The sequence below is a fragment of the Filicampus tigris genome, chromosome 9 (genome assembly GCF_054856515.1).
Source record: "Filicampus tigris isolate MCC_2025a chromosome 9, RoL_Ftig_1.0, whole genome shotgun sequence".
NCBI classification, from domain to species: domain Eukaryota; kingdom Metazoa; phylum Chordata; class Actinopteri; order Syngnathiformes; family Syngnathidae; genus Filicampus; species Filicampus tigris.
In genome coordinates, this window is record NC_141225.1 from 12,329,593 (window position 1) to 12,348,151 (window position 18,559).

The 18,559-nt window shown below is 40.2% G+C and overlaps 1 protein-coding gene across 1 annotated transcript in view; it reads left to right on the forward strand.

Moving 5' to 3' along the window:
• Window positions 1-3,810: 3,810 nt before the first annotated feature.
• The window catches only part of grm2b (glutamate receptor, metabotropic 2b), a 28,516-nt gene continuing 13,767 nt past the window's right edge, over window positions 3,811-18,559 (forward strand). Inside the window, exons 1-2 of the mRNA XM_086039761.1 lie at window positions 3,811-4,309; window positions 9,646-10,252. Coding sequence (XP_085895887.1) covers window positions 9,749-10,252 — 504 coding nt within the window. The 5' untranslated portion in view covers window positions 3,811-4,309; window positions 9,646-9,748. The remainder of the gene's footprint in view (window positions 4,310-9,645; window positions 10,253-18,559) is intronic.

Consider the following 18,559-nt stretch of genomic DNA (forward strand, 5'->3'; position numbering starts at 1 on the left):
ATTAAAAAAAAAAAAAACTATTTCATTATCATGCACAAAATGAGCAACTGTGCAAGGTTAAAATTAATTGACTCATTAGTCGAGCGTCTGTCTCAGCATCAATTAATGATCAGGGGGCAGTTTTGATTAATTGTTTTATTTTTAGTATGTGACCCAAGAAATAAAATACAATACTCAAATGAGAGTTAGCATTCATGGCCACTTCATGGATAATCATAATCATGATTACATTTTTACATTTGAAAAAACAAAAAATCATTTCACTTACGGTAATTAAAGAGCTTGAGGATACTTGTGTATTAAACATAACAGAAAAAATATATATATTAGCAATGCTAATATATATATATATATATATATATATATATATATATATGAACACTGATATTTAATTGTAGTGATGGAGTTACCTGCCACTGATGAAATCAACGATATGTTTCTGAAAAAAGTACATGTGGATTTACAATCTCCGTCTTATTTCTCATTGGAATGCATTGCCCGTTGTAACTGTTTAGCTGTTATCTGTCGGTTCTTAATAAGTACATAAAGACCCATCACCGTCACATCCTCAGTACAGGGTAGCAGCACTTTGTTTCAGTCCCCCCCTGTTATTTCCCCCGACATTAATTGGCATGTTCCTATCGAAAGTCTGAATTCCGCCCACTTGCCATCCATCATTGTAACATAAACTACAATTGTCTTTCAGGAGAAAATTGGTCCCTTTGTGTTAGTTGGGAGAATTACGTAACAGGCAAGACCTGCTCGTCATTTTAATTGCCGCTGCACAGCGAAAGACCTTATTTGCCCAACCCCTCCTGCACAGCTATTGTCCTGAAATGAAACGTGCGTGTGCGCGCGCGCGCGTGTGTTTGAAGTATGTGAAGGTGGCTGAACTCTTTGAGGAAGGAAGCCACATTCACATATTCTGTCAAACCGACTTGATGTTGCTTCCTGAGAGAAATTGCGTTTAATTGCGTTCGTGCAGTCGAACACCTCGCCGCCGCTGACCAATTATGCAACAAGAATGCTGCCGATGTCATATTCCCCCAGGAATGGTGGGGGGGGGGAAATGCTCTCTGAGCTGCAATACGGAGTCTGGAATATACGCTAAATCAGGGGTCGGATGTGTTGGAGGAGGGAAACATCTAAAACATGCAGGATTGGGGCCCTGGAGGACCGGCGTTGCGCTAAATGGACATTTCATTAGGTACGCTTTCCTAATCCAATGAAACACAAGATAGCAATGCTCAGTTTTGATTGACACTTTTATTAAGGCATTAATCCAACAATACGTTTGTTGTATATCACTTTGAAAGGCGTACTTGATATTTTGCCCATCGCCTTGTTGCACAACATTTAGGCCTGATTTACTAAAATCCCAAATAGTGGGCAATAACTTGTTGGTTCACTCACTCTGACACATTAGCACACTGTTGGCAACAGATATGAGTGGTGGAGACAGGCACATTTAAAAGAAAGTTTTGCGCTTTAGGTTGCTCTGATGGTTATATTCATGCCTCGTCATTTATATTACGTTTTTAGACCTGCCTTACATGTTGTCATAACGACTTTTATTTTGTAGTAATTGTGTCCTCTCTTTTCAGAGACTTTACTTCCTGCAATGATGTCTCATATTGTGATTGCCTTCCCCGTCCGTCCCCGATTGTTTCCACCTGTATCGCATTTCCTCATGTACAAATAGTCTGCGACTACACCCGCCTTTTATAAGACTTGTGTCTTTTCTCATGTCCTGAGCCAGAGTTATTGTTTCACTTTAGTAGACGCCATGCTTTTGTTTCTTGTGCTTCCTGGATTTATGTTTTTGTTTCCGGCTTTTTATGTTTCCTTCTTTTCAAGTTTCAAAGAATTGGAAGTGTTAGTGGAAAATTAGGACACACATATTACTGAGTTAGAGAAAATCAATTGATCATGCCTATAATTTTACAGAAGCTAGCAAATGCATCAAAGTCAGGTTTTGATTTGGTTAGCCTTGAATGTGTGGCAATGGCATGTACAGGTCGAGCCCATCCCGTGTCACATTATTTTTAAAACTTGGGACAGCACTCACAGAAAACTGCCACCAATTGTCACAGTCCGTTGAAATGACCCAGACGCTCAGAAATGTCATTTGTGATCTCGCGTGACTCCTTCTTGTGACTCGCTCCAAGTCTACCGTTAAATCATTCAGAAGCTTCAAAATTGCACTGTTGCTCACACAAGATGTTGTGATGATTTGTTTCTGGCATTTCAAAAATGTTTACAAAAATAAAATGTATATCCGTCCCCTCTTTTTTTTCCTGTGCTACGCTGACACTGCTTCGCATGCCGGTTTGCACCAACCTGTTAGAAGATCAAATCAGCCCGCTCGATCTGTCACACGTTTGCTAAATCCCATTCACCCCTCCCACAATGTGCAAAAATTAATTAAATTAGTAAATCAGCTTCCATATATTTATTCACTAAGGCTAGACTTTGAGTGGTCTTTCAGGATTTTTATTGCTGAGCTCACAAGTACTTTCTTTCTTTCTTTGTTTATTTGGTCCCATCTAATGTGTTTTTTTTTTCCTTCTTCTTTCTGTTATAGACTGATCTTGTTTTATTTAACTTGCTTTGAGATCTCCCTGGACTTCATATTGGTAGCTGCAATTGAACAGCAGCCAAATCCCAACACAATACCTGAAATTAACTTCATTTGTCTCAAAGTAACAAAGGAATTGGCCACCACTTAACCTCTTACTTTTGATTCGTTGGATTCAACTATGGCAGACCACGCTCAAGGTGGTGTCAAGGATGTCCTCATGAGACGCTAGAAACTGCACTACATGATAGTCTTTACTTATTTTCTTCTCGTCAATAGCCTCAAAGCTCCAATCCTGTTTCTCAAATTTGTTACAAACTATGAATTGGATGTAAATGTAAGTGTGAATGGTTGTTTGTACAATATGTGCCCTGAATGACTGGCGACCTTCATGGCCAGAAATTAGCATTTTTGTGGGCAAGTTATGTCAACAGTATATTGTGATCACAATGTACATTTTTGTCCATGTCATGTCTGGGGCTCTGTTGGAACAAAATGGAAATTATTTATTAAGACCACCACTCAAATAATAATAATACATTTCAGTACATATTGTTTTCTTTATGATGATGATGATGCTTATTAGTCATTATTAGACTGCTTATAATCCCCCAAGGGGAAATTCAAATTACACTTTGTGTATGTTTTTGTCTTACACACCACACAAAACCAAATCACACACGTGCAAGTGTGCACGGAGAGTTATTATAGTGAAAGGGGCACACAAACAGTGCTGCACCTCTTGCACTTGGCAGGAGGCTATTTGATGCCTTGCGCAAGGGCACTTTCACTGTAGCCAGCAAGCAGAATAGCATCCCTCCGTATAGTGGTTCACTTGAATTGTAACCCTCCAGTTTCAAAGACCAAACAAATGCCGACCTATTCATGAAGGGATGTGCAGAAACACACACGCACACACACACACACGCGCACACGCGAACCTCCAGCTTTATTGTAGAGTGCATACACCACTCAACTGGAGTGTGTTCGGGTTTGAATGAGAAAGGTGAATGAGATTGCTAGTCCTTAATAAAAGGTCTCATTTTGTATGGCAAACTTTTGATTTAGTTATACCAAGCATGTGTTAAAATAGGATTGGGAAACTCAGGCTGGATTCGTTTTAAAATTAAATTCTCTTCATAATTTCTTTCTTTCCTTCTTTCATTCTTTCCTTTCTCTATTGCGATTGCTTCCTGCTCGTTAAGCTGTACTTTTGTACCGAGTTTCTCCCAGCCTGTGTCTCGTTTGGCTTTGTTTGGAAGCTGCCGACAGGCGGGAGCGCGCAGCGTGGTCGCGTTGCGCTCAGCAGAGCAGCAAAGGCGCGTCCGTGTTGCACCACCGTCAGCGGCACTAGCGAAATTCTTTAGCTCCCTCTTGTTTTGAAGTTCATTCCGACCGCCTCCCCACGAGAAAAGCTCGTGAAGTAGTTTTAAAAACGCCACTTCATTCACAACTCCAGCTCGGTGATTCTCTGTAGTGCCCAGTGGCAGCCAGGGCGTCTTTTCGCGCGAGACAGGACCTGGCTGGTCCAGTGTTGCGACGGCTGGCAAGTTGGAGAGCACGGAGGAGTTTTGCCAGTGTGAGCAAATACTTCAGAACCAAGGACAGATCCACGCAGCAGCCTGGCAAACACGTTGCGAGAGGGCAACGTCTGCACGCCGCTGGTCACATGAAACCGCTCGCGGTGCGTTCGGGGTCGCCAAGGAGAGCTGCGCGCCAATAACATTTTAGGTAAGACACCATGATTGATTTACTTCCCTTTCAATGTGCTTTTTCTGCATCATGAGCCTCGACTCTCTATATCCATTGTTTTTTAATATTCTCCCGAGTGACACAATCGCACATTGTGTCCCAACCTGTATACAAATGGGTTAACTCTTTTAGATAATCAATTAGGTAGACCTACAGTACACCTGCATATATATATATATATATATATATATATATATATATATATATATATATATATATATATATATAGATAGATAGATATATAGATAGATAGATATGCTAAGTTTTGATCCACCCAAATATGGTCATTGAAGTGTGTTTGCAGAGGTGTAAAACAGAGGTGTAAAAAATACACTTGCAATCTCAAAAATGTTTTTTTTTTTTTTGCGTGGGGGTGGAGGGGGGGGTCAGTTTGTTTTTTGAATAAAGCTCTTGTATTAAGATCTGTCGGACTGTGCAAGTGTGCCTAATCGAGTGGTCATCGGATATGAGAGCTTGACAGTGATGGATGACAAGCGGCTGGAGCTGTCACTGTCACTGTCACTTTCTACCATGGAGCTCTTCCACACGAAAGCGTGTTTGTTTAGAGTGAAAGTCAATGTTGGATCCAAACAAGTTGCACGCCTACACATGGGCAAATAAATGGTCGTGTATTTAAACAAAGCAAGGGGGATTCTCAATTTAAAATCAACTACCTGCTAATAAGGAAAACCTAATTGTACTTCATTCTCATGTCCTGCGCCTCCACATTCACTTGACATCATACGTTTTTAAAATGTTGTGGTATTTCATGCAGAAAAGGGTATATGCATTTGGTACTCAGTCTCTGTAATAAATGGTAATTTTATCTGTGTCGATGATATAAACACATTGAAGCATTTTTAAAACTCTCATGGGAGGAGTGCCGCGTTCTACCTGTTATGACTCTAATTCATACACACTAAATGTCAGTCACAGGCTTATTGTCAGATAAATCTCATGGCAATGGATACATACTCAGAGTGATTTTATTCAAGTGATACTGAACATTCACATCACATCCAAAACAGCCAATTAAATCTAATTACAACCACCGGCTACACTATTAGGTACATCAGCACAATCTAATGAGAACCAATAGGAGGGATTGTTCAAATTCCGCCTATACAAGACTTATAATGCTTGGTTTTAATTGTCACTGTTAGAGAGTTATTAATTCAATTATATATATATATATATATATATATATATATATATATATATATTATATATATATATATATATTTTTTTTTTACAGAAAATGATTTGATTGTGGGCCAGCACGATTGTCGACTTGTATAGCACGTCTGCCTCACAGTGCAGAGGGCGTGGGTTCGAATCCGGCCCCGGCCTTTCTGTGTGGAGTTTGCATGTTTTCCCCGTGCCTGCGTGGGTTTTCTCCAAAAACATGCATGGTAGGTTAATTGGTCACTCTAAATTGCCCCTAGGTGTGATCGTTTGTCTCTGTGTGCCCTGCGATTGGCTGGCAACCGATTCGGGGTGTCCCCCGCCTACTGCCCGAAGACGGGTGGGATAGGCTCCAGCACGACTGCGACCCTTGTGAGGACAAGCAGATTGGATAATGGACGGGTGGATGGGTATATGTATATTTATATGTATGTACACTATATGTCTATGTAGGCGGCACGGTGGATGACTGGATAGCATGTCCGCCTCACAGAGGTCAAGGGTTTGATTCCGGCCCCGGCCTTCCTGTGTGGAGTTTGAATGTTTTCCCCGTAAGTCCATGGGTTTTTTCTGGGTACACCGGTTTCCTCCCACATTCCCCCAAAGAGCCGCCCACTCGAGACTCTATCAAGAAGTCAAAGAGAACCATTAAGTCGATAGTGCGAAGAACTCCTTGAGTGTAAAGATGGACTCGGCTTTCCCAGCATTTTGGAAGTCAGCTACAATAAAAAAAAAAAGACAGTTTTTCGCCCCTTCTTCCTCATGGACTCTCCCGCTCCCATGAACCTTTCATCCTGCGCAGTCACGATCCCGTGATTAAAAGCATTAAAGGTGACTCCCATCCTTCTGGATTCCCGTGACCCATGGGATTTCCTAAAAAAAAATGTCATCCTCTAATATTTTGTGTGTGTGTTCTCCCACCAAAAGTCAGCTTGGAATTACAGACTCAAAATTGTCCCTAAGTGTGAATGTCAGTGTCAATAGTTGGTTGTCCTCATAAGGCTTGAGCTCACTTGTGACCTTAATGAGGACAAGCTCTATAGAAAATGGATGGGCGGATGGATGCATCACTAGTGTTCACACTAGGACTCGGGCACAGGCGGTTCTTGTCATGTTTGGCTCCCACTTAACATCTTCACAAACACTTACACATTGTCGTGCACACTGTGCAACTGTATGTGCCAATCACAGCATAGCTGACTCACACATTACACACTGGCTATATTAGGACGAGACAATGAAAAATGGTGTTATCAAGGCATCTTTTATGCTAATGGGGAATGGACAAGTCCTCTCTGACTGCCTCCGCACGTTTGAACCTTCGGAATACGAACGCACTACCCCGCTACATCTACATCGGAGTCCTTTTAATGACCCGATTGAAGGCTGATGGGACCATTTGAAGGCTGATCGAGCCCCTGGTCGTCTTTCAAATCGGAAATGCGTTTTTTTGATCGCGTGCGTTTCATGTCCTCGATGGCGTCTGACTGCATTTGCACTTCTTAGGGCTTTGAGAGACCTCCAACCTCCATTTGGCCTAGTTTACAAAGGCTCGCCTAATTGGCTGTTCCTTATGGCGCCATTAATTCACACGCCGACCTTGCCTTTGCAACCAGAAAGCTGCCATCTGCTCCAGCGCAGAAGCGCAATTAGACCTTTTTCATGTTGGACGCGCAAGTGGCACTGTGACCTTGAATCTATAAGGTCAAATGCGTTAGACGAGACCTGCACCTCGATTTCTGCTCCCCCTTGTTGCACCCCCAGACACAACTTAGGTCACGTCTTCACACTCTCGGCGAACCTCCTCGCTGGATACATAGCAGCGCATTCATCAATGCGCCGCTCGAGCTGCCACCCACAACCTGATGTAATATTTATCCTGAGCGGGGGAATGCAGCATTCATTAGACTCTTACCTTCCTGTTGTTTTCCTGTTGGGAATGTCACAGAATATTCTTGGAGCACATTTTGGGGCGTAGCTGCCTACAAGCAAGGTTGGATGGGTGATAGTTAAAGGTGCATTTTGGGTCATCAGCTTTTTCGGAAATATTACGTAGCGGTGTGGTGTGGCCACACTAAAAAGTTAAAAGGCACAATGGAATATGAATTAATAAGAATGTTTGGCATCACCATTATACTTTAATGAGCGGTCGTCATTATCGTTAGACATCAAGTCAACAAATCAAAAACCAGTACGCTCGCCTCTGAAGAGATCCGTATTAGCATATACTGCCCGCTTCCCTGCAGTCCATCCCTCACTTATTTTTTTGAACCCAGCAAGTTACCATGGCAACCCCACTTCAATGAGGAGCACCACCATCTATGTGTCATCTCCTCGTAAGCTGGGAAAATCCTCCTCACTCGGGAAGTGTCTGCAATATCTACAGCTTGGATATGTCACATCTAATGAGAAAAAAGTAAACAATTTCTGGTTTGCCCTACGAAATAATAGATTTATTTGTCTGCACCACCAGAACGGCTAAAAAATAAATGACATTCTGATCGAGAAAAACTAAGTTTATATTGGTGAGTGTAATGTATCATAATATATATAGGATTAGGGCTGGGACGATACACCTTTGACCCAATCCGATACGGATCCCGATATTGTGGTTGCGATCCGATATGTATCGCAATACTTAAATATTTTATAAGTATTAAAAAAAAGGCGGCACGTAGGCCGACTGGCTAGCACGTCCGCCTCACAGTTCAGAGGTCGTGGGTTCGATCCCGGCCTCGGCCTCCCTGTGTGGAGTTTGCATGTTCTCCCCGTGCCTGCGTGGGTTTTCTTCAGGTACTCCGGTTTCCTCCCACATTCCAAAAACTTGCATGGTAAGTTGATTGGACTCTCTAAATTGCCCCTAAGTGTGATTGTGAGTGTCTCTGTGTGCCCTGCGATTGGCTGGCAACCAATTCAGGGTGTCCCCCGCCTACTGCCCGAAGACAGCTGGGATAGGCTCCGGCACGCCCTGCGACGCTTGTGAGGATAAGCGGTATCGATGATGGATGGATGGATATTAAAAAACTGAGGCATGTGTTTCCAAAGTTTTAACTTAAGTGCTATTTGACATTTATTCAAATGTCGCGATCGAAAAGAACATAAACTGTTCCAGGAACTGTTCCTGTGACACAGGGGTGCAATAAATAAAATTCCATTCACAACGCTCAACTTTAAGGACCTTAAATGTTCCAAAAGTATGTTATTGAATGTGCAAAATATAACATAACATACGGTATCAAAAGTATCGATATTTCATCTATATATTGATACTTGGTATCGGTATCGGCGGCACGGTGGTCGACTGGTTAGCACGTCCGCCTCACAGTTCAGAGGTCGTGGGTTCGATCCCGGCTCCGGCCTCCCTGTGTGGAGTTTGCATGTTCTCCCCGTGCCTGCGTGGGTTTTCTCCGGGCACTCCGGTTTCCTCCCACTTTCCAAAAACATGCATGGTAAGTTGATTGGACTCTCTAAATTGCCCCTAGGTGTGATTGTGAGTGTGGATGTCTGTCTCTGTGTGCCCTGCGATTGGCTGGCAACCAGTTCAGGGTGTCCCCCGCCTACTGCCCAAAGACAGCTGGGATAGGCTCCAGCACGCCCCGCGACCCTTGTGAGGAGAAGCGGTACAGATAATGGATGGATGGATGGATGGTATCGGTATCACTATACATCACAATACAATATTTTTCCCCAGCCCTAATATATATATATATATATATATATATAATTTTATTTTTTAAATAATGTAAAAGTAATGACAATAAATATCAATACATTTTTAAATGGTAAAATCGATACCCCTGATGCTTCTCACTAAAAATCCAAACCGTCACACAAGTGGAAGAAGAGTTTATCCACTGTTAAAAGCAAAAATAATAAAACACTTGACCTTTACTTTGAAAACAAGTGAAGAAACATTTGGTGACACTGGATTTTTACCACTTTGAGTCTGCTTAGTTCAAGGAATTTTCCTGTGTTCTTCCTCTTTTCTCATGTTCTTCTTGCTTGACTTAACGGGACTCCAAGGTAATATCAGTGCCAGAAAATGTCCTCCTAATCATTCATTTCTCTTCTGTATTTTCAACCTGTGGGGTCACATTAAAGACCATATTGATTCTTCATTTCATTTATAGGAAGTATCCAACATGCTGTGTCCAGTATCAGGAGACGCACACTCTCTGTAAACCACCGTCCCCCTCCACTTCGATACACTGAGCCCAACATCCTGCTCCCGCCATGCTGAGCGGCATGCTCCGCCTCAGGTTGCCGGCGTCTTCCTACTGGCCCCTCCACATGCTCCTGCTGGAGCTGCTGGTCCCGGGAAGCCTGCCCAGCATGTCCAGACTGCCCCCAGCGGCCAAGCGTGAGATTATCATGGACGGTGACTTAGTCATCGGCGGCCTCTTCCCTGTGCACCACAAAGGCGAAGGGACGGAGGACTGTGGTAAAATCAACGAGGAACGAGGGATCCAGAGACTGGAGGCCATGCTGCTGGCCCTGGACGAGATTAACTCCAGTGATCGCATCCTTCCTGGACTCCAGCTAGGGGCGCACATCCTCGACACCTGTTCAAAGGACACCTACGCTCTGGAGCAGTCCCTCGATTTTGTCAGGGCGTCACTCACCAAGGTGCACGACCCAGGCTTCATCTGCCCGGACGGGTCCCGACCCATCCAGAATGAGGTCCCGCTGGCCATTTCGGGGGTCATTGGCGGATCCTACAGTGATGTTTCCATCCAGGTAAATGTGAAAATTCATTCATGCATGAATGGAAGCATGCAACAGTCGAGTGTATTTATTTTTATATTTATAGTCTGTTGTACACACTCACAAAAAGATATTGTCTTAGAATAATGGCCTAAGTCATTTTTTTCAGTTTTTTCAAAAAGACAAAAAACTGAACCACATTCTGATCATCTTATCAGTATTAATAATTAATCATTTCAAGCATCTAATTTAATGATCTGTTGAACTTAGGATGCAGCCAATTTTAGCAGAGGTGGCCAGCATCCTGAGGAGATGTTAGGCAAACAAAGAAATTTAGTCAAAATATGACTTAGGCCATTATTTTAAAAGGCTGACGATATGCAATTCAGTGAAGTAGGGATGGGAGAGCAGCAATACCAGATATCGGTAACGACCAGATACGGCTTTATTCTAAGGTACCGGGTCTCATGGAGGCTGCCGATACCAGCCATCGATATTCCTTGGATGTAGTTGGCGCTGAACTGTGGCCTTTTCACACGTCGGCGAATCATCACCTGCCCCAGAAAGAAAGGTCTTTGTGTAGAACGAAATTTTATATATCTTAAATGTACTAGGGGTATCGGTACTTTGTATCGGTGAGCACTCAATTAGTGAATAATCGTACTAGTATCGATCTGAAAAAAGAGGTATCGAACATTCCTACAGTGGAGCCTTGTTAATTGCGGGGATTGGTAGTTTCCAAAAATAAAGCAATATACAGAGACCACATGTCATTTTTAAAAAATAGTTCAACCCCACTCACAATCATCAAACACTAAACATTACTACATTAAAACACACTTAAACTTATTAAACGACATTATCCACATATTTGAACACAAAAAAAGTTTAACTGCAAGCATAAAATGTATATTTAAAAAATGTGCAGATGCAGGGCCTGGCGGGGTGGGGTGTGATATTGGTGAGGCTGCGTGTGAGTGTCTGAGTGTAAGCCATGGCTGACAGCAGCTTCTCTGTGTGATGTTAGATCCGAATCTGACCTTTTTTTTTTCCCCGAACAAAACATACTTCTTACAAATACAGCCTTGAAAAGTTGTTCGTATTGTAATTTGCGGTACAATATCTATGCACACGGGCTTTTATTCCCAAGTATTATTTGTAAAAAAAAATTCTCTCTCATATATATATATATATATATATATATATATATATATATATATATATATATATATATATATATATATATATATATATATATATATATATATATATATATATATATATATGAAAAAAGACAAAATTCATGCCTCAAATAAAAAAAACAACTAAGCGCCACATTCTTTATTGTGAGACAGTCAACATGTTCGTGTGTTGTAGTAAACAGACCCTGCATGGCATAGCATTAATAATTGACATGACACCTGAAGTGTTGGTGACTAAGTGAGCTCATGAATATGCAGATGTGTTTACGTAGGTTACTCAGTGTATTTGCCGCCGTGTATGTGCAGCACTGTATGTGGATTTGTGCGCCTCGTTGACGTGAATCAACTTCAGACAGCTTGATTATGTGTATACGGTATTCTCGAATTATATAACCAACATATTGCTGATTTGCATGGAAATGTAGTTGTATATGTGCTGGTGTGCCCAGTGGTCATCTATTATTGATGCAGTTAATTACTGTCATTGTGCCCTTTGAAGTACCCTGAGAGTGTTGGTTGCGATTTAGTTGCAATGTATATGCGTTTTCACACTCAAATTTCATTACCAAAAAGAACAACTTTTCGATTGGCAGCTTGTATTAAAACGCTAGTCATCACAGTACCGTTTCTTTTGTTTTTTTTTTACAATCGAAAGCCTCTGGGGAAATATGTAAAGAAGATGTTGTAGAGTTGTATGACTCCATGCAGAAATCCCCACTGACTTTTTGACATGATCAGAATGTCAATTATTAAGACGGTGGATCCATTTTTATAATTGGAAGGAATGTTGGTATGTCATAGTTCTTTCATATTACATCCATGCCACACATGAATTATATATTGTAACAGTCAAAACCCACATTCTGTTGATTTAAAAAAAAAAAAAAAAAAAAGTCATATTATGAATTGTATTTCACTTTATGTTTGCTTTTGACATCTGGCTACATTTAATCTTGTTTTTCAGCTGAGCTGAGTCTCTGCTTGCTTTTTTAGTGCTTTGCATTAGAGAAAAAGTGAGTTGGATGGCTCCTCATAACCAAATCTATTTGTAGTTCCTTTGCCTCTCCCTGTGGGAGTATAAAAACATCTTTTTTTTGCACTGTAATTGCCAGCACCTCCACACAGAAAGTAACATATGAGAGGAGGAAGTGGTGACTTTTTTGAATAAGACTCTGACGCTGTTGCATGATTTAAAATGTTCAGTCTTGAATCAGTTCTGGGCATGAGTCCAGTATCGCTGTATTGATGCTAAATGACGAGCATAACCATGAGTGGGTCTCCAAAAGACCATTTTACCAAGGAGGCGTCCTCATTGAAAGTCACGGGCACAATAGCAACATCCTTTCCTTGCTGTGATGCAGACACCTCTGATAAAAGAACAGCATGTTTGCGCCACTTCCCTGCCAACGTGTGAGGGACCACCCAGGCCCAAAATGAAGCTCATACCGCCACTGTCACTGCGCTGAACTGTCTGTTTTCATTCTAACTGTGACTGGAGCTAAAAGAGTAGCCAGGAGCTTATACACTCCTCACAAAAATCTGCGGGTGAAAATTCAAAAGGTAAGTGCACTTATTATATGGCAGTTCAATACGAATGTAATCTGAAAAACAAGAATTGTTCAATTCGCATGGGGAGGGGGGATTGAAGAAATCATAAAACCTTCAATTTTGCCACAGCTTTGTTGAATGAACCCAGTGACAGAGCAAATGGTGGTGGCCCGCTGAAATACACTTCTTGCGTAAGGGTAAAGAAAAAGACAAAAACAGCTTTGGAGCAACCTTGTGAGTTCTACAATTTACAATTTTTAAACTTTGCAGATACAAGTGCATAAATGAGCATAACTTCTCATTACACCAACAACCCGTTACCGGATTGTCTTTATACCATCATAGCGCTAAATACATGCTAGTTCATGCAAGTTCGGACATTTCAAGCGAAAATCAACCCAAACATGCTTTTTTCAAGAATATGTTCCCAGCAGGCCTACTACACGGCATTCTGATCAATATTGCGTTTGTGCAATATGAGTTAAGCAGCAAAATCCACCCGTTTTTAGCCATTTTAGGGGGCGGCCATTTTGTCATTTCTGTTGACTGAAAATGACATCTCAACTACCCAGGGCTCAGGGAACGACCAATCACAGCTCGCCTGTTTTCTAAAGCTGAGCCGTGATTGGTTGTTACCTGAGCACTGGGTAGTGGTGATGTCATTTCAAAATGGCCGCCCCCAGAGATGGCTAAAAACGAGTGGATTAACTCTTATTCCAGAAACGCAATATTTATTAGAATGCCTTGTTTCAAGTAGTGGGCTTGCATAGAACATATTCTTGAAAAAAATATGTTTTTAAGCCCAATATGTTTTTAATTTAAAACAAATTAACGCATACACCTATAATTACCCTAGTATTTATTTTGCTTTCTGCTATTGTATCAATGCAAAATGGCTGCCACATCCTGGCACTTCAAATGAGATCGGATGTTAAGCAATAGGAGAAAAATCCGATTTCAAATCATGAAATATCGTTTGTGACACATAACAGTAAGGACATTTTGGCATTAAACGTGTGAAAATATTACTTCAGAACCTTTTTTTTTTTTATTAAATAAAATATATATTATATACAGCGTGTATATTCAAAGAGACATGTACATGGATTTCTTTCCCCAAATTGCAGGTTTACACAGTCTCTCTAAAGGGGACACGAGCCTGCCAAGAGTGATCCTCGTAAACTTAAGGAGAAGCGTCTCTTCCCACCATCTGTGAGATTTCTCCTTTGGCGAGCAGCAAAGCGTCCACCAGTGTGTGAGAAAGGAAGCTAATAGAAGATGAGCCTGACAAGGATTCTCTCATAATTAAACACTTTCATCATCTTTTTTTGACTTCCTTGTCAAGTCTTAACTTAATACAAAAGAAGCAGTTGGGACCGTCTGGCGGAGGATGGAATTAGCCTTGAATACTGATGTGCATTTACACTGCTTTTCTTAACGGCCAATACAGATTTATATCCAATTTATACATATACAGAGGAATTACAAGTGAGGTCCAATGCCTCTTGGCTTGTGAAATTTTGACATTTCCAACCACTGACATACATTACCTAACAGCAGGTCTGGCCTAACTTTTGACCTCAAGGATATATTTCGTTTTTACATCAAACAGATGGGTCAGGTTATTCGTAGATACGGTAAAAAAAAAAATAATAATAAAAAAACTTGAAAAGTTCATGTTAAATATTTCAAGTAGGGGAGACCGAGGCTTGATGTCACACTTTTTTTTTTTTTTTTTTTTTTACACTTTTATATATTTCTTGTAATCAATGCATCATATAAACAAACAAAATGTGTACCAGATGAAAGACCAAAATCTCAGGTATACATTTTGTATTCACATCAATCCGTTAATAAACACTCAAACAAAAACTGACAATGTCGGAAGGAAGAAAACTACTATTACACTCTTGAGTTGCAACCTCTGGTGGAGAAGATAATTGCAATGTGGCAATATACCACATCTGCGTAATCTTAAAAATGCAATAGTAACAATATGACGCAAGACATCACACAAAAAAATGTTATGTCGTCAGAAGCTCAAGTACTAATCCTGTTAATGATTTTCTCATACTCTACTTTTCCATCTGTTGTGAAGTATTAATTTCACATTTCTGAACTTGCTTTTGCACACAAATTGGATGGAATTTTCTATGCCAAATGCACAGGGTGAAAATAAGAACTGCGTTGACAAAGGTGTTTTAGTTGATACAGCGTGCTTGTTAAATCCCTCAGCCTCCACCGTCCTGTCCTCTCACACTGTCGTGTTTGTGCATGAACCTCTAACACATTCTGTGCAACAGACAGTTCTGTAGCTCTGCTCCCAATTAACACATCACAATGACGCTCACAAGTGAAGCAAGGCTTGATGATGTCAAGTCAGGTCCTACACGCTCAGTATTTATTGCTAACTTATTGACGACTGGAGTGCACATCACTTCTCTTGCCCGTCTCCTGCATCTTTTTATTGTGTTTTGCTCATCGATCACCCTAAAGAATCCGTTGCTGCGTTTGTAGGCCACCACAATAACGATGCAAAGCATGCAGAAAGATTTTTTTAATGCAGGGCAGTTTTGTAATGCAAGTTTAATGTGAAGTCGGTGATTCGAGGTGTCATTCACCCTTCTTCGTAGTGATTCAAATGAGTTGGGATTATGTGCCGATTGGGCTTTCTCAAAACTCAGACATGAATCTTGACTCAATTAGAATGTTATTACAGCTAGCACTGTAAGAAAGCTCACCATGGAGAGATTATAAACATTATAAACTGGTGCTTGAAGCTGCTAGCAAGATTTGAATGTAGCGTTACTTCCCCCCCCCCCCCCCATAGCAATAAATAAATCATCATCTAAATCATTCTCTGCGACTTTCCAAAATAGCTTTGCGAACAATTTTTAAAAAAAATAAAAGTGCTTCACAGGTTTTATTTAATGTATATTTGCATTATTCCAATATTTCACCCCCACAATAGAAACACACCTTTTTTTAATTCCCTTAACTGCTTTTTGAACACTGAACTTACAAACACCTCTTAGCAGTATTGAGACTCCCAGATTGCAAAGAGCTTTTGTATACAGTGAGGAAGAGATTGAGTTTTTGCTTTAAACATTGTTTGCATGATTTTATAATAATACATGTCTTTTTACTTCATAATTTTGGATTTGAAAAAGAGTGGGTCTGTATGTGCATAATAGTGAGTCTTATTTATAATTCGTATTGCTCTCTTTTGCAGAACTACAATTGCATTTAATGTAGTTTTGTGTGTAGATCCCTACAATTCTACACCAAAAGCCGAATAGGGAAATATCAAAGAACAATAAATTATGTGTAAGGCTTTATGATTTAGAAGATGTCTTGACATATAAAATATTGCTATTGTTTTAGAAATGTTTCCTTTTATATAGTTAATATGTTGTTTCCATGTTAATTTATCATGTATCATAACTCCAAGGAATTTTGTTTCGAAAACTCGTATTAACATGACAATTTTTTAACATAATATTCCCTTTTATTTTTTTCTGATTTCCAAAAACCATAAATTTGTTTTTTCTTGATATTCAGAGATCATTTATCTCTGACCATGACTTAATATTACCAAACTCTCTTCCAACTTTTGCACAAAAGCTCTTTTAGATTTTTCCCCGAACATAGCACATTTGTATCATCAGCAAAAATTACATATTTGAAAAAAATTGTCACTCTACTAATTTCATTTATATATAATATATATCGTTTTGGACCAATAACTGACCCTTGCATATACAACCTTCCGTATGCAAACAGCATCTCTTGACATGAAGTAGAAAGCGCCCCAATTTCTTCTTTATAGCTTTTGTTGCTAACCGGAGTTAAATAAATCAGCAGAAGAGTCTCCTTTGCGGGATCGTCCATATGTTCCTAAGAGCCTCTGTCAGTAACAGTGCTCGTGAGCTAATGATTACTATTTTCCTCATTTAAAACATTATTTGAGTAAAATGAATATATCGCTATAGAGTTGGGCTTGAAGAAAATTTCCACTACACTTGTTTTACATACTTTAAAATATACATCACAATATAAATATACACATTGTTTACACGTATGTTTTCTGATCACAAAACAAAACGCTGACATTTCTTTGTAGAAATTATTTGAAATTTGGCCATCCATTCCTAAAATTCCCCTGGACTTCCTGTAGAACAAAGTCCAAAGTGTAATGGAAAAATTCTGCCCCTTTGCAACCTTTATCACACTTGCAATCTTGCTGGATAGATTTCCACGTGAAGGATTATGGTTCCAGCGGATGATAGTACACCATACAGTTCCTGCATGGTATACTTATATATTATACAAAGCATGAGCAGTTTTTCCGGGCCGTTCAGCGAGAGGTTGAACTGGAGAAAGCTGCAGGTCCTCAAGTGTCTGCCTGAATGTCATCCGCTTGAGGCTTCCACTTGACACGCACCTTTGAGACATGCAGATGGCCTTTCCATGTTGAGATGAAAAAAATAACAGAGTGAAATCATGACAGCAACATGAGTTAGGAAGCAGTTTATATTCCATATGTTTAGCTTTATTCCGACTCTTTGGATTAGAATCCCGTAATGCCGCCATGCTACATTGCTGTACACAAATCAGATTGAATTTCTGCATTTCTGAATGTAAATTAGGATTCATTACACGCTGTATCCTTTTTCTTGCGTAACCTTTCTATTGATATAGTTTAATTAGATTTCAACCAGCTACAACATGAAGGCATACCTGTCCCATTTAATGAGATCCAATACAAGCGTTTCCTCAAGCCAATAATTGAGTAGGGCTGGGCATTTCACAAGAAATGACCATCAGTTTTTCAATTGGTTATTTTTAGAATACCGTTTTGTCGCGAAATGGGAAATATAGATAACAACAAGAAAATTCTATTTTTGGCAAAGATAGCCCAATTGCAATATACTGTGTGCAATATTGCGGGATACTTTTTTTTTTTTTAAACGATTTTTTTTTTATATAGAAAGGTCCAACAGCATAGCTGACATCATTTTGTCAATAATCCCTACCACAGAATTCCTAACATTCGACTAATTGGCTCATTATGACATCTATATTATTAATTATAACAAAATACTCTATATACTGTTCACTGCAGTACCACTAACTCCTGAAAGCTATTAACTATTTCAAAATATTGCATGCTAATGTGTTCCAAGTCACCAAATAGTAATTTGACATCCTTTCTGAGCCTGTTCTGCCAGGCTTGTGACTACAAGTAATTCAAAACAACACAGTACACCTACTGCAGGCGAAACATCAAGTGCATATTCAGTACTAACTGCCATCTTTCTGGATTACAGAGTCTCATTTTGGTGAACTACTTGCTTATAAGAAAGTCTTGAATCACACAATGACGTCATAGAGTCTGAGCATTGCGACCATCGCTGATAATCTAATTACCTCATAATATTCATGGGTGTAGAAGTGTAATCCTCCATAACGCATCTTTCACCGCGCTCACTGAGGCGGAAGTTATGACACGGAGCAAGCGGACCAATTTTTCGGAGATGAGACCAGTGAAGTGTAAAGAGCATCTAATTGGTGTCATTCTGCTTGTAGT